General features: G+C 45.0%; 1 protein-coding gene across 1 annotated transcript in view; it reads left to right on the plus strand.

Moving 5' to 3' along the window:
* The window catches only part of LOC131309499 (uncharacterized), a 33,954-nt gene extending 18,657 nt beyond the window's left edge, over window positions 1-15,297 (plus strand). The window contains exons 8-9 of the mRNA XM_058336122.1: window positions 2,656-3,363; window positions 12,935-15,297. Coding sequence (XP_058192105.1) covers window positions 2,656-3,363; window positions 12,935-15,297 — 3,071 coding nt within the window. The remainder of the gene's footprint in view (window positions 1-2,655; window positions 3,364-12,934) is intronic.
* Window positions 15,298-15,688: the final 391 nt, after the last annotated feature.

Raw genomic sequence — 15,688 nt, forward strand, 5'->3', positions numbered from 1 at the left:
GTGAGGGAGAAGCTTTCCATCAGTATTGGGAGCGTTACAAGGATTTGCTTTCTGCGGTTCCTCACCATAACTTTGCCTTGTATCAACTGATTCACTACTTCCATATGGGCTGCACGCAACAAAGCAAGCAACTGCTCGACACCATGTGCTCCGGAGGATTCATGAATAAGTCACCCGATGACGGTTGGGATTACTTAGATGAGTTGGCCAAGAAGTCTTTGACTTGGAATTATGAAGATGCTGGTGATAGAGCTATGGCTAGCCAAGGTCCCGGTGGCTCCGGAAAGTTCTCCATAAATGAGCACAATGCTATCGAAACACGGATGGAGCAACTAGCACAAAAGTTGGAGAAGTTGGAGTTGAAAGGGGTAAAGGAAGTTAAGGCAGTGCAAGCGGTAGAGGAGATGTGTGCTATATGTGAAACATCGGGCCATTCCACTGACAATTGCTTGTCTATTCCCACTTTCAGACATCATTACGGTAACCTCAACCTTCCGCTCGAAGAAGTTAGTGCGGTAAACCAACGGTTTGAATCTTTTCCCCAAAACTTCAACCAAAGTCAACGACAACATCCGGGATTCCGTTGGAACAATCAGATTGAAGGCGGACCATCTCAAGCACCTCCCGGTTCTCAAATGCAACCATGGCGGTCTGCTCAAGGCCAAGGGCAGCCTCGTTTTCCACAAGGACCGCCAGGTTTCGCACCATCCGGCCCGTTTCAAGGATCTAACCAATATCAACCCCCGCCAAGGCGATCTTTGGAGGACACTCTCCAATCCTTCATGCAAGCTCAATCGAATTACAATGAGAGTAACACCCAAATGATGGGGGAGTTGAAGAACCAAATGGGAAAGATAACCACATCTATAGGGCTTCTCCAACAAGAAAAGGGAAAGTTTCCGACCCAGCCACAAGCCAATCCACAAGGTCAACTTCTCATTGGTAATTCTTCCATACCACCGCCCGAGCAAGCTCAAGCAATTATCACTCTAAGGAGTGGCAAGGCGGTTGACAATCTCGTTGTCAATCCGCCGGCTACACCTATCTTAGAACCAGCTTCGACATCAACAAGTTCTACAACGCTTGGGGAATCTCCCAAGTCATCTCCGGAGGAAGACGGGGAATCTCCCGTTCAAGTTTCAAATGAGGCCGACACCACTCCAAGCCCACAAGTCTCTCCCTTTCCTGCGCCCTATCCTTCCCGACTGAAAAAGCCGGCTCACCCATCCAAGGATGCCGATATTCTTGACGTGTTCAAAAAGGTAAATGTTAACATCCCGTTAATGGATGCTATCAAGCAAATTCCTTCTTATGCCAAGTTCTTGAAAGATCTATGCACTCAGAAGCGCAAGCTCAACGTGCACAAAAAGGTGCTTCTCACCGAGCAAGTTAGCCAAATTTTCCAAACAGATCTTGCACCTAAATACAAAGACCCCGGATGTCCTACAATTGCAATTACTATTGGGGGTAAGAGAGTAGAGCAAGCTCTTTTGGATTTGGGTGCGAGTGTCAATTTGCTACCTTATTCGGTGTATCAAGAGTTGGGTTTGGGGGAGATGAAGCCTACACGGGTTACTCTTCAATTGGCGGATAGGAGTGTCCGAATTCCTCGTGGTATGGTGGAAGATGTATTGGTCCAAGTTGATCAATTTGTATATCCGGTGGATTTTGTTGTATTGGATACTTGCCCGACGTCTTCATCGCCATTGTCTACTCCTGTTATTCTTGGGCGGCCGTTTCTAGCAACCTCGGATGCTGTAATCAATTGTCGGAATGGGCTATTGAACATGTCCTTCGGCAATATGAAGATGGCGGTCAATATGTTCAACGTTGGGAGTCAAATGGGAGATGATGATGATGTTCAAGGTGTCAACTGTATCGATTCATTAGTTCAAGATCATGTGGATGAACTCTTATCCAAGGATGATTTGGAGGCATGTCTTACCGCCGAGGAAGCCGATTTTTTGGAATCGCCGGAAGTTGCGAATCTTTGTTCCTTGCTAGACGAGGAGGAAGTTTGTGGGGCGGAACCGTGGATTCCTACCTTTGAGAAGTTGCCACTAATTGAGGGAAAAACTTTGCCATCTAGTGTCGAGCCGCCTAAGCTTGATTTGAAGCCCCTACCTGACCATTTGAAGTATGCCTACCTTGGCGACAACAAAACTTTTCCGGTGGTGATATCCTCAACTCTTGAGAATCTTCAAGAGTTGGAGTTGCTTGCATTATTACGGCGGCGTAGCAAGGCTATTGGGTGGACTATAGCCGATATACAAGGGATTTCTCCTTCCCTTTGTACTCATCACATTTATCTTGACGATAATGTGAAGCCATCGCGCCAACCACAACGACGGTTGAATCCTATTATGAAGGATGTAGTGCGTGCGGAGGTGTTGAAATTGTTGGATACGGGGATAATCTACCCAATTGCTGATTCTCAATGGGTGAGTCCTATCCAGGTGGTGCCTAAAAAGTCGGGGGTAACAGTTGTAAAGAATGACCAAGATGAGCTTGTGCCAACCCGGACTATCACCGGGTGTCGTGTTTGCATTGATTACCGCAAGCTAAATGCGGTAACCCGTAAGGATCATTTCCCTCTCCCGTTCATTGATCAGATTTTGGAAAGGGTAGCTGGACATGCCTTCTATTGCTTTCTAGACGGCTACTCAGGGTATAACCAGATTGAGGTCGCCATGGCTGACCAAGAAAAGACTACGTTTACTTGCCCGTTTGGGACCTTTGCTTATAGGCGCATGCCATTCGGCTTGTGCAATGCTCCCGGCACTTTTTCGAGGTGTATGATGGGTATTTTTAGTGACATGGTGGAGAAGATTGTTGAGGTCTTTATGGACGATTTCTCGGTATTTGGGGACTCTTTTGAGTCGTGTCTAGCCAATCTTGATAAGGTGTTGGAACGATGCGAGGAGAAGAACCTTGTTCTAAATTGGGAGAAATGCCATTTCATGGTAACGCAAGGCATCGTGTTGGGCCATATCGTGTCATCGAAGGGCATTGAGGTTGATAAGTCAAAAATTGATCTCATCGCCAACCTCCCTACTCCCAAATGCATCAAGGATGTCCGTTCCTTCCTCGGGCATGCCGGTTTCTACCGGAGATTTATCAAGGACTTTAGTGCTATTTCTCGGCCATTATGCCATCTGCTTTCGAAAGACGTCCCTTTTGAGTGGACGAATGATTGTGAGGAAGCTTTTCGGAAGCTTAAGTCACGCCTTACTACTCCGCCTATTGTGCAAAGTCCCGATTGGAACCTCCCATTTGAACTTATGTGCGACGCGAGTGACTACGCCGTCGGGGCTGTTTTAGGCCAAAGGAGGGAGAAGCAGCCTTGCGTTATTTCCTACGCGAGCAAAACATTGAACGATGCTCAAATGAATTACTCCACCACTGAAAAGGAGCTGCTCGCGGTAGTTTTTGCCTTGGATAAATTTCGCTCCTACTTGATTGGTTCGCCTATTGTCATCTACACGGATCATGCTGCCCTCAAGTACTTGCTCACCAAGCAAGACGCTAAGGCTCGGCTTATTCGATGGATTCTCTTGCTCCAAGAGTTCGATCTTACCATCAAGGACAAAAAGGGAGTGGAAAATGTGGTGGCCGACCACTTGTCACGATTGGAGTTTGAGGATCGTACATCTAAACTTCCAATCATCGATACTTTCCCGGATGAGCAACTTTTTGGTGTCTCAAGTACCCCGTGGTTCGCAGATATTGTCAACTATTTGGTAACGGGGTTACTTCCGACACATTGGACTTCTCAAGAGCGGAAGCAGTTTCTTTCAAGGGTGAAAAGGTTTTCTTTTGATGATCCTTATTTGTTTAAGTACTGTCCAGATCAGATTATTCGGCGATGTGTTCCGGATTCTGAGCATCAGAGTATTATAAACTTTTGCCACAAGGAGGCTTGTGGTGGCCATTTCTCTTTCAAGAAAACCGCGGCTAAAATTTTGCAATGCGGTTTCTATTGGCCTTCTTTGTTCAAAGACACGTTCGAGTATACTAGGTCTTGTGACCGGTGTCAAGCTTTGGGCAAGATCACCCGACGCAACGAGATGCCCCAAAATCCCATCCTAATCATTGAAGTCTTTGACTGTTGGGGCATCGATTTTATGGGGCCTTTTCCTACATCATTCGGCTACCTCTACATTTTGCTTGCCGTCGACTATGTCAGCAAGTGGGTGGAGGCAATCCCTACTCGTACCAATGATGCTCAGGTTGTAGTCGAATTTCTCCGAGAGTACATTTTGGCACGGTTTGGGATGCCAAGAGCTATAATCAGTGACCAAGGCACGCATTTCTGTAATAGGTCGTTTACGGCTTTGATGAGGAAATATGCCATTGTGCACAAGGTATCGACGGCTTATCATCCCCAAACTAATGGACAAGCTGAGCTAGCTAATCGGGAGATCAAGGGCATCCTTGAGAAAACGGTTAATCCAAACCGCAAAGATTGGTCACTTCGGCTGATCGACGCCTTGTGGGCTTATCGTACTGCTTACAAAACCGTGTTGGGAATGTCGCCGTATCGGCTCGTTTATGGAAAGCCTTGCCATCTTCCGGTGGAATTGGAGCACAAAGCTTATTGGGCGATCAAGAAAATGAATGCCTCCATGCCGCTTGCTGGTGCTAAGCGGAAGCTTCAACTCAATGAACTCGAAGAAATAAGGTCTGATGCTTATGATCGCTCTAGTTCTTATAAAACCAAAGTCAAAGCTATGCATGATAAAACAATTCTTAGAAAGAACTTTGAAATAGGCCAAAAAGTGCTTTTGTACAATTCTAAATTGCATCTGTTTCCAGGCAAGTTAAGGTCCCGTTGGGCTGGTCCTTATGTTGTTAAATCTGTCGCCCCTCACGGGGCCATAGAGATTGAGAATGAATCCAGTGGGAATGTTTTTAAGGTTAACGGCCAACGGCTTAAGCCGTTTCTTGGTCATTTTGAAATTGGCGAGCCTGATGAGGAATTGGGCGATCCCGTTTATTCTGATGCTCTTGTTTCTTAGCTTGTTTTGAACTAACTTTGCACGGGGAGCGCAAGCGTAACCGCTGAACTTAACTGTTTGTCGGACCCGGCCCCCGGGTAGGGGGTACCCTCCATTGACTTGGGTATTTGTAGCTCCGCACGCCGCTACTAAAAAAAGGATCGTGTGCCCAGCTCCGGTTAGTAAGGGCAATGTTTCGTCTCTTGTACATATTTGCATGTTTGTTTAGTTTTGGTTTTTTCTCATTAAGAGATTTCATCAATGCATCATTGTATCGGGCTTTAATTAGTCCTTCTTTGTAGTAGTTTGCCGTTAACGATCCATGCTCACTAGATATGTCCCTATCGGGGGCAGTTTAGGTCTTTGGGTGAGACTTGATATTCCCGTGCTTTGGCGCTAGGCTCTGTCTTGTCTCACTTTGTTTCGGTCATAGGGAACGCTGGGCTTAATTGCTTGGCGAGGTCAGGCGGTAAATTTTACTTCGGGCGTTGATGTAACAAATGTGACGGTCTAGTATAGCCACCCGTGTCTTACCTCGCCGGTGAGACACGGGAAGAAAAGTATGACTCGTAAGATTGCGTGAAAATCGGGTGGTGTTTCTTAATTTTTCTTTTGTATATATGTTTGTTGGCGCCCGGATAACACGAGCCGGGCGGTTCTAATGTCATTTGTCTCTTAGTAGGTAGTTCGAGCTTAAGTCTTTTGCAGGGTGAACATGCTACCACACCAGCCTTGGTGGATTGGGTCTAAAGTTGGAGTGAATGCGGCATTCAGGAGCCCTAAGCATGGGTGCGATTACGTGTCGCGGTTGTTAGTCCAATAAAGCTTTGACCATGACCCTGTGTGACTAGCTGTGGTTCCGTTGGAAGAGCCGAAGGAGTCGACCTTGGAAGCTGTTCGTATGACAAAAGGAGACGATGACGCAAAAGCCTCCAACTTGGTCGAGGTATACGGGGGTTGACATTCCCCCGGAGGTATGATTTTTTTGTTCTTTCTCTCTCAATACTGTTGTTCTCCATGCTATGAGGACATAGCTCATTTTAAGTTGGGGGGAGAGATATATATATTCTATATATATGCTTTTATTATTTTGGTTAAAATTTTTCATTTTTTTTTTTTTAGTGCAATCCTTCCGTGGTACATAATTTTTGGTATAACATAACTAGGCGCATGCTCATTGAGTTCTTAAATGGCAAGAGTTTTATGTGATCTTGAGTGTTTATCTACATCTCAACTCATTTGCATGATTAAAAGATGAGTGATCTAGGTGTTGAGTGTGTTTTTAAGTAAGTTTTACCCATATCCCATCATTTTTGGTCTTAAACTCTTAGTTAGGTTTATAATCTCATGTTCATGCCTGGTTGTGTTTGATATCTATGTTGAATCGGTTATGGAATCTATGGCGTACTTTGGAAGTGATTCAAGGCATTCTTTGATTGATTAAACCACAAAAGTGTCCCCTCGTCCTATTTTGTATCCTAGTCCGTGTCCTACATTTTTCTCATTAACCTAGGGATCCGGATGTTCGGAGGGTGGTTCGGAAGGTGTATTACTATGTTGCATATGGTTTGGAGGTGTTTCGGGTGAGTTACAAGGAGTCGGAACATGAAATGGCCAAGGAAGTAGTTTCTGCAGAAAACCAGCAAAAGGTATTGGTACCTCAAAAACCTGGTATTGGTACCATCTCTATCCAGTGGAAGACAGTTGGTTTGGTATTGGTACCTTAATTCTGTGGTATTGGTACCAAAGGTATTTTGACATTTCCAGGAGATCAAAAGGCCCAAATACTTCCAAACACCACCAAATCTTCCATAAACACTCCCAAATCTTGCATCTTCTCCATCAATTACCATGGTTCTTCAACAAATCACAAGGGTTTTCAAAGGTTCAAGCCCTAACCCATCAAAATCAAGGATAAGAAGGAGAGAAGGCAGCTGGCTAGAGAGGTTGGGAAGCTTAGACACGAGCTAAATTGGCATACCCAACACTCAAATGATGAGGTGAATTATGAGGCACCACCGGATGAGGCTGTGGTTGACAGTGGTGAGGATGAGGACTAGTGTCGGTGGTTCTAGAGTTAGAAAATCCCTCTACTTGGTCGGGGTGTACGGTGGTTGACATCCCACCTCTTGTCTTATTTTTTTATTGTCTTTGTTTTAGTTGAACTTTATCTAGAAAGATATGCAAGTTTTTGTTAGGCCGGCGTGTGGCCTTTGACTTGGAAATTTTTGGTATCGGTGGCGGTTAAGGGTAGATAACCAAGCTAGATATGGCCGCCACCCATTTTGCTAACCGTTCTTTGTTAACCAAGGTCATTATATGCTAATGAAGTCCTCCGTTGATCCTTATTACGCCTTGATTCCTTGTTGATTCAATATTTGATGTTTAGCATAGTTAGCTTGTGGCATGTTTCCTTTCGTTAATATAGTTGTTAGTTGCTTATTTATTACTTCGGTATCAAAGTGCTCTCCACATATGAGGCATAGCATTTTTGTTCACTATCGCCTACTTTTCGAGCACTTTTTGTGGGATATGGCTGCTAGTGGGTGCGTGTGTTTGCAATATTGGCGTATCCTCTCTTTGGATGTAAATACAAGCCTTTTGTTACTTGCTTGGGACATGCTTTGTACTTAGTTATTCATTTTGTATCTAGCTGCGAGTTGTGGTATAGATGAACTATGATTTTTGAACTCTTGCTAGTTTGGATAAGGTATGAGCATGTTCCTTAGTTGTGTTATCGGAAGGATTGTTAAGTTTTAAGTTTGTTAAGTTTTTATATTATGTTTGCTAGGGACTAGCAAAGTTCAAGTTGGGGGGTGTGATTAGCACCCAAGATTGTATAATCTTGGGGCTTTAATCCTCTAATTTGTAGCTTTTATATGTTTAAGTAATCGTTTTTATGCGATATTGCACGTAAGGTATTTTTGTGTGTATTTCAGGAAAAACGTGCTAATAAGGTGATTTTGTACGCCAAGGAACGTTCCGGTATGTCACCAAGAGTTCAAGTGCCCGGCGGCATATGGTCATTGTCACCGGAGCCTAACGGTGCCACAAGAAGCCTCGGAGATTGGCCGGAGGACAAGGTTGGCGAGGAGTGAGCCAAAGTGTATCAAATGAGGCAAACGCATCAATGATGGTTCCGAGGACATCCGTGGGACCAAGGCCACATGGCATACCTCCGCCAAGTCTCGTTGATCATGTAATGAAGCATTGGAAGGCCGTCGGGGCACGACAAGGCATGATGGCCCAAGCTGACCCTGTTCTGCTGTTTTCACACAGAGGTACCAATACCTCATTTTTTAGGTATTGGTACCATCATGCCGAATTAGAAGACAGTTGGATTGGTACCAATACCTCATTTTTTAGGTATTGGTACCAATGCCCTTCGGCCAGCAGCTTTTTGTGCTGAACATTTCAACCTTCTATTAATAGAAAGTTTCTACTTCTAGTTTGTTTTTGGGATATTTTGGGGGCCTTTTGGTCCTTTGTATGGCTGATTGTTTAGGCCTATAAATAGCTTTTTATGCCATATTTGGCCATTATGTACTCTTTTACACTTTAAGTCTTTTATGTTCTAGAGCTCCTTAGTTATTGCCTTCAAGTTCTTGCATTCAATTCCTCAACAACTCAAGTAAGTAGTGGTTGGATGATTAATTCTCGTTTGTTAATGTTGTAGCCACTAGTGAGATCTCTATATAAATCAAGTTTGTTTTCAATTCTATCGGTTAATCATGTTTACCTTTCTTAGCATGCTTTCTAGTCTTTTTATTATGAGTGAGTAGATAATCGGTTCGGTCATGGGGTGAGGTTCACCCTATGGATTAGTCCATTAAATGGTTTCTCTTAACTTTAGCTTAATCTCAAGGTTTTGAATGAATTAAACCCATGATTTCTAGCTTTGATCATGGGGATTGGTGGCTTCTTTGATCAATGAAGTCTATCGCCTTGTGCTACGAGCTTGATAATCCTACGCGTGCGAACGATCTTTTTTCGTCTCTCACTTGCGTTAAATGAGTTCAATTTGAATTAGAGCTTTGAATTAAGTTATAAGTAGTCTTCAGCTTTTAATTCGTCTAGTGGATCCGGACGGTTTCGGTCCATTCATGAGTTTGATGAAGAAACCGTTTGATGGCTAAGTCGTGGGTAAATCAATCCCTTTGACTCGACCATCTTAACCTAGTTTATTTCCAAGTTTAATTTCGTCAATCGAATCCAAACTCTAAAGTTGGCCGCTTGAACGCCGCAATCTTTAAGCAACTTCTATTCCAAATTCGCTAAAGAAGATTTCTCTGTGGGAACGATCCGGTCTTCCGGTTTATATGCTATCAACGACCTAGCCCTACGCTTGGGGTGCAAACCTATTTCTAAGAGGTTAGGTTGCGACGAGAAGCATTTTTGGCGCCGTTGCCGGGGATATCTTTCTTATATGGCTTATTGGGAGGTTTGACAAACCATTGTAAGTATTCCATTTAATTTTCCTTTGTGCATTGCATACTAATTCTAGTGGATACCTCTAACCGATCACACTATCAAATTGAGGTGTAACGAAGCTAGTGTTGGTATCTATTGCCTTTTGTTTTCTTTTCTTGCATACATATATATTGAGGAGGCAGCATAGCCCCTCAGACTTGTCTTGAGAGAGAGGCGGCGGCATAGCCCCTCCAGTCTGTTTTTCTTATTGCAGAGCGGTTCCATAGCTCTTAATCGGTCAAAGCGAAGGTTCATGCTTGTGGTATATCGTAGTCCTCGCTCAAACCGGCTGCATCGATCTAGCTCTCCACCTCGTGTTCGAAGCAATCTTCGAGCTTACTCTCCACCAAGCAGATATTCTCAACCGTACTCTCCACCAAGAACATCAATGGCAGATGAGGAAGCTCCTCCGGTTAGGACTCTTCAGGACTATTTGAATCCGGAACGGGTCACTCAATTGTCACCGATAGTTTTTCCACGGCCCACCACTGTTGCAAACACATTCGTGTTCAAATCAGACTATCATCGTTGCATTCCATTCTTCCATGGTATGGAGCGCGAGGATCCGTACCAACATATCCGAGAATTTGAGGAAGTTCTCCAATCGTTTGTTAGCGGGGAGGTGCTTCTCAACCAAGCAAGATTGAGGCTTTTTCTTTTCACTTTGAAGGATAAGGCTAAGACATGGTTTCACTCTTTGAAGCCTCAATCTTTGAACACATGGGGGGAAGTGCAAGATGTTTTTCATAAGAAATTCTTCCCAGCGAGCCGAACAAAGCTCTTGATGGATCAAATCCAGGGTTTCAAGCAACGTGAGGGAGAAGCTTTCCATCAGTATTGGGAGCGTTACAAGGATTTGCTTTCTGCGGTTCCTCACCATAACTTTGCCTTGTATCAACTGATTCACTACTTCCATATGGGCTGCACGCAACAAAGCAAGCAACTGCTCGACACCATGTGCTCCGGAGGATTCATGAATAAGTCACCCGATGACGGTTGGGATTACTTAGATGAGTTGGCCAAGAAGTCTTTGACTTGGAATTATGAAGATGCTGGTGATAGAGCTATGGCTAGCCAAGGTCCCGGTGGCTCCGGAAAGTTCTCCATAAATGAGCACAATGCTATCGAAACACGGATGGAGCAACTAGCACAAAAGTTGGAGAAGTTGGAGTTGAAAGGGGTAAAGGAAGTTAAGGCAGTGCAAGCGGTAGAGGAGATGTGTGCTATATGTGAAACATCGGGCCATTCCACTGACAATTGCTTGTCTATTCCCACTTTCAGACATCATTACGGTAACCTCAACCTTCCGCTCGAAGAAGTTAGTGCGGTAAACCAACGGTTTGAATCTTTTCCCCAAAACTTCAACCAAAGTCAACGACAACATCCGGGATTCCGTTGGAACAATCAGATTGAAGGCGGACCATCTCAAGCACCTCCCGGTTCTCAAATGCAACCATGGCGGTCTGCTCAAGGCCAAGGGCAGCCTCGTTTTCCACAAGGACCGCCAGGTTTCGCACCATCCGGCCCGTTTCAAGGATCTAACCAATATCAACCCCCGCCAAGGCGATCTTTGGAGGACACTCTCCAATCCTTCATGCAAGCTCAATCGAATTACAATGAGAGTAACACCCAAATGATGGGGGAGTTGAAGAACCAAATGGGAAAGATAACCACATCTATAGGGCTTCTCCAACAAGAAAAGGGAAAGTTTCCGACCCAGCCACAAGCCAATCCACAAGGTCAACTTCTCATTGGTAATTCTTCCATACCACCGCCCGAGCAAGCTCAAGCAATTATCACTCTAAGGAGTGGCAAGGCGGTTGACAATCTCGTTGTCAATCCGCCGGCTACACCTATCTTAGAACCAGCTTCGACATCAACAAGTTCTACAACGCTTGGGGAATCTCCCAAGTCATCTCCGGAGGAAGACGGGGAATCTCCCGTTCAAGTTTCAAATGAGGCCGACACCACTCCAAGCCCACAAGTCTCTCCCTTTCCTGCGCCCTATCCTTCCCGACTGAAAAAGCCGGCTCACCCATCCAAGGATGCCGATATTCTTGACGTGTTCAAAAAGGTAAATGTTAACATCCCGTTAATGGATGCTATCAAGCAAATTCCTTCTTATGCCAAGTTCTTGAAAGATCTATGCACTCAGAAGCGCAAGCTCAACGTGCACAAAAAGGTGCTTCTCACCGAGCAAGTTAGCCAAATTTTCCAAACAGATCTTGCACCTAAATACAAAGACCCCGGATGTCCTACAATTGCAATTACTATTGGGGGTAAGAGAGTAGAGCAAGCTCTTTTGGATTTGGGTGCGAGTGTCAATTTGCTACCTTATTCGGTGTATCAAGAGTTGGGTTTGGGGGAGATGAAGCCTACACGGGTTACTCTTCAATTGGCGGATAGGAGTGTCCGAATTCCTCGTGGTATGGTGGAAGATGTATTGGTCCAAGTTGATCAATTTGTATATCCGGTGGATTTTGTTGTATTGGATACTTGCCCGACGTCTTCATCGCCATTGTCTACTCCTGTTATTCTTGGGCGGCCGTTTCTAGCAACCTCGGATGCTGTAATCAATTGTCGGAATGGGCTATTGAACATGTCCTTCGGCAATATGAAGATGGCGGTCAATATGTTCAACGTTGGGAGTCAAATGGGAGATGATGATGATGTTCAAGGTGTCAACTGTATCGATTCATTAGTTCAAGATCATGTGGATGAACTCTTATCCAAGGATGATTTGGAGGCATGTCTTACCGCCGAGGAAGCCGATTTTTTGGAATCGCCGGAAGTTGCGAATCTTTGTTCCTTGCTAGACGAGGAGGAAGTTTGTGGGGCGGAACCGTGGATTCCTACCTTTGAGAAGTTGCCACTAATTGAGGGAAAAACTTTGCCATCTAGTGTCGAGCCGCCTAAGCTTGATTTGAAGCCCCTACCTGACCATTTGAAGTATGCCTACCTTGGCGACAACAAAACTTTTCCGGTGGTGATATCCTCAACTCTTGAGAATCTTCAAGAGTTGGAGTTGCTTGCATTATTACGGCGGCGTAGCAAGGCTATTGGGTGGACTATAGCCGATATACAAGGGATTTCTCCTTCCCTTTGTACTCATCACATTTATCTTGACGATAATGTGAAGCCATCGCGCCAACCACAACGACGGTTGAATCCTATTATGAAGGATGTAGTGCGTGCGGAGGTGTTGAAATTGTTGGATACGGGGATAATCTACCCAATTGCTGATTCTCAATGGGTGAGTCCTATCCAGGTGGTGCCTAAAAAGTCGGGGGTAACAGTTGTAAAGAATGACCAAGATGAGCTTGTGCCAACCCGGACTATCACCGGGTGTCGTGTTTGCATTGATTACCGCAAGCTAAATGCGGTAACCCGTAAGGATCATTTCCCTCTCCCGTTCATTGATCAGATTTTGGAAAGGGTAGCTGGACATGCCTTCTATTGCTTTCTAGACGGCTACTCAGGGTATAACCAGATTGAGGTCGCCATGGCTGACCAAGAAAAGACTACGTTTACTTGCCCGTTTGGGACCTTTGCTTATAGGCGCATGCCATTCGGCTTGTGCAATGCTCCCGGCACTTTTTCGAGGTGTATGATGGGTATTTTTAGTGACATGGTGGAGAAGATTGTTGAGGTCTTTATGGACGATTTCTCGGTATTTGGGGACTCTTTTGAGTCGTGTCTAGCCAATCTTGATAAGGTGTTGGAACGATGCGAGGAGAAGAACCTTGTTCTAAATTGGGAGAAATGCCATTTCATGGTAACGCAAGGCATCGTGTTGGGCCATATCGTGTCATCGAAGGGCATTGAGGTTGATAAGTCAAAAATTGATCTCATCGCCAACCTCCCTACTCCCAAATGCATCAAGGATGTCCGTTCCTTCCTCGGGCATGCCGGTTTCTACCGGAGATTTATCAAGGACTTTAGTGCTATTTCTCGGCCATTATGCCATCTGCTTTCGAAAGACGTCCCTTTTGAGTGGACGAATGATTGTGAGGAAGCTTTTCGGAAGCTTAAGTCACGCCTTACTACTCCGCCTATTGTGCAAAGTCCCGATTGGAACCTCCCATTTGAACTTATGTGCGACGCGAGTGACTACGCCGTCGGGGCTGTTTTAGGCCAAAGGAGGGAGAAGCAGCCTTGCGTTATTTCCTACGCGAGCAAAACATTGAACGATGCTCAAATGAATTACTCCACCACTGAAAAGGAGCTGCTCGCGGTAGTTTTTGCCTTGGATAAATTTCGCTCCTACTTGATTGGTTCGCCTATTGTCATCTACACGGATCATGCTGCCCTCAAGTACTTGCTCACCAAGCAAGACGCTAAGGCTCGGCTTATTCGATGGATTCTCTTGCTCCAAGAGTTCGATCTTACCATCAAGGACAAAAAGGGAGTGGAAAATGTGGTGGCCGACCACTTGTCACGATTGGAGTTTGAGGATCGTACATCTAAACTTCCAATCATCGATACTTTCCCGGATGAGCAACTTTTTGGTGTCTCAAGTACCCCGTGGTTCGCAGATATTGTCAACTATTTGGTAACGGGGTTACTTCCGACACATTGGACTTCTCAAGAGCGGAAGCAGTTTCTTTCAAGGGTGAAAAGGTTTTCTTTTGATGATCCTTATTTGTTTAAGTACTGTCCAGATCAGATTATTCGGCGATGTGTTCCGGATTCTGAGCATCAGAGTATTATAAACTTTTGCCACAAGGAGGCTTGTGGTGGCCATTTCTCTTTCAAGAAAACCGCGGCTAAAATTTTGCAATGCGGTTTCTATTGGCCTTCTTTGTTCAAAGACACGTTCGAGTATACTAGGTCTTGTGACCGGTGTCAAGCTTTGGGCAAGATCACCCGACGCAACGAGATGCCCCAAAATCCCATCCTAATCATTGAAGTCTTTGACTGTTGGGGCATCGATTTTATGGGGCCTTTTCCTACATCATTCGGCTACCTCTACATTTTGCTTGCCGTCGACTATGTCAGCAAGTGGGTGGAGGCAATCCCTACTCGTACCAATGATGCTCAGGTTGTAGTCGAATTTCTCCGAGAGTACATTTTGGCACGGTTTGGGATGCCAAGAGCTATAATCAGTGACCAAGGCACGCATTTCTGTAATAGGTCGTTTACGGCTTTGATGAGGAAATATGCCATTGTGCACAAGGTATCGACGGCTTATCATCCCCAAACTAATGGACAAGCTGAGCTAGCTAATCGGGAGATCAAGGGCATCCTTGAGAAAACGGTTAATCCAAACCGCAAAGATTGGTCACTTCGGCTGATCGACGCCTTGTGGGCTTATCGTACTGCTTACAAAACCGTGTTGGGAATGTCGCCGTATCGGCTCGTTTATGGAAAGCCTTGCCATCTTCCGGTGGAATTGGAGCACAAAGCTTATTGGGCGATCAAGAAAATGAATGCCTCCATGCCGCTTGCTGGTGCTAAGCGGAAGCTTCAACTCAATGAACTCGAAGAAATAAGGTCTGATGCTTATGATCGCTCTAGTTCTTATAAAACCAAAGTCAAAGCTATGCATGATAAAACAATTCTTAGAAAGAACTTTGAAATAGGCCAAAAAGTGCTTTTGTACAATTCTAAATTGCATCTGTTTCCAGGCAAGTTAAGGTCCCGTTGGGCTGGTCCTTATGTTGTTAAATCTGTCGCCCCTCACGGGGCCATAGAGATTGAGAATGAATCCAGTGGGAATGTTTTTAAGGTTAACGGCCAACGGCTTAAGCCGTTTCTTGGTCATTTTGAAATTGGCGAGCCTGATGAGGAATTGGGCGATCCCGTTTATTCTGATGCTCTTGTTTCTTAGCTTGTTTTGAACTAACTTTGCACGGGGAGCGCAAGCGTAACCGCTGAACTTAACTGTTTGTCGGACCCGGCCCCCGGGTAGGGGGTACCCTCCATTGACTTGGGTATTTGTAGCTCCGCACGCCGCTACTAAAAAAAGGATCGTGTGCCCAGCTCCGGTTAGTAAGGGCAATGTTTCGTCTCTTGTACATATTTGCATGTTTGTTTAGTTTTGGTTTTTTCTCATTAAGAGATTTCATCAATGCATCATTGTATCGGGCTTTAATTAGTCCTTCTTTGTAGTAGTTTGCCGTTAACGATCCATGCTCACTAGATATGTCCCTATCGGGGGCAGTTTAGGTCTTTGGGTGAGACTTGATATTCCCGTGCTTTGGCGCTAGGCTCTGTCTTGT

The sequence above is a fragment of the Rhododendron vialii genome, chromosome 12a, assembly GCF_030253575.1.
Source record: "Rhododendron vialii isolate Sample 1 chromosome 12a, ASM3025357v1".
NCBI lineage: Eukaryota > Viridiplantae > Streptophyta > Magnoliopsida > Ericales > Ericaceae > Rhododendron > Rhododendron vialii.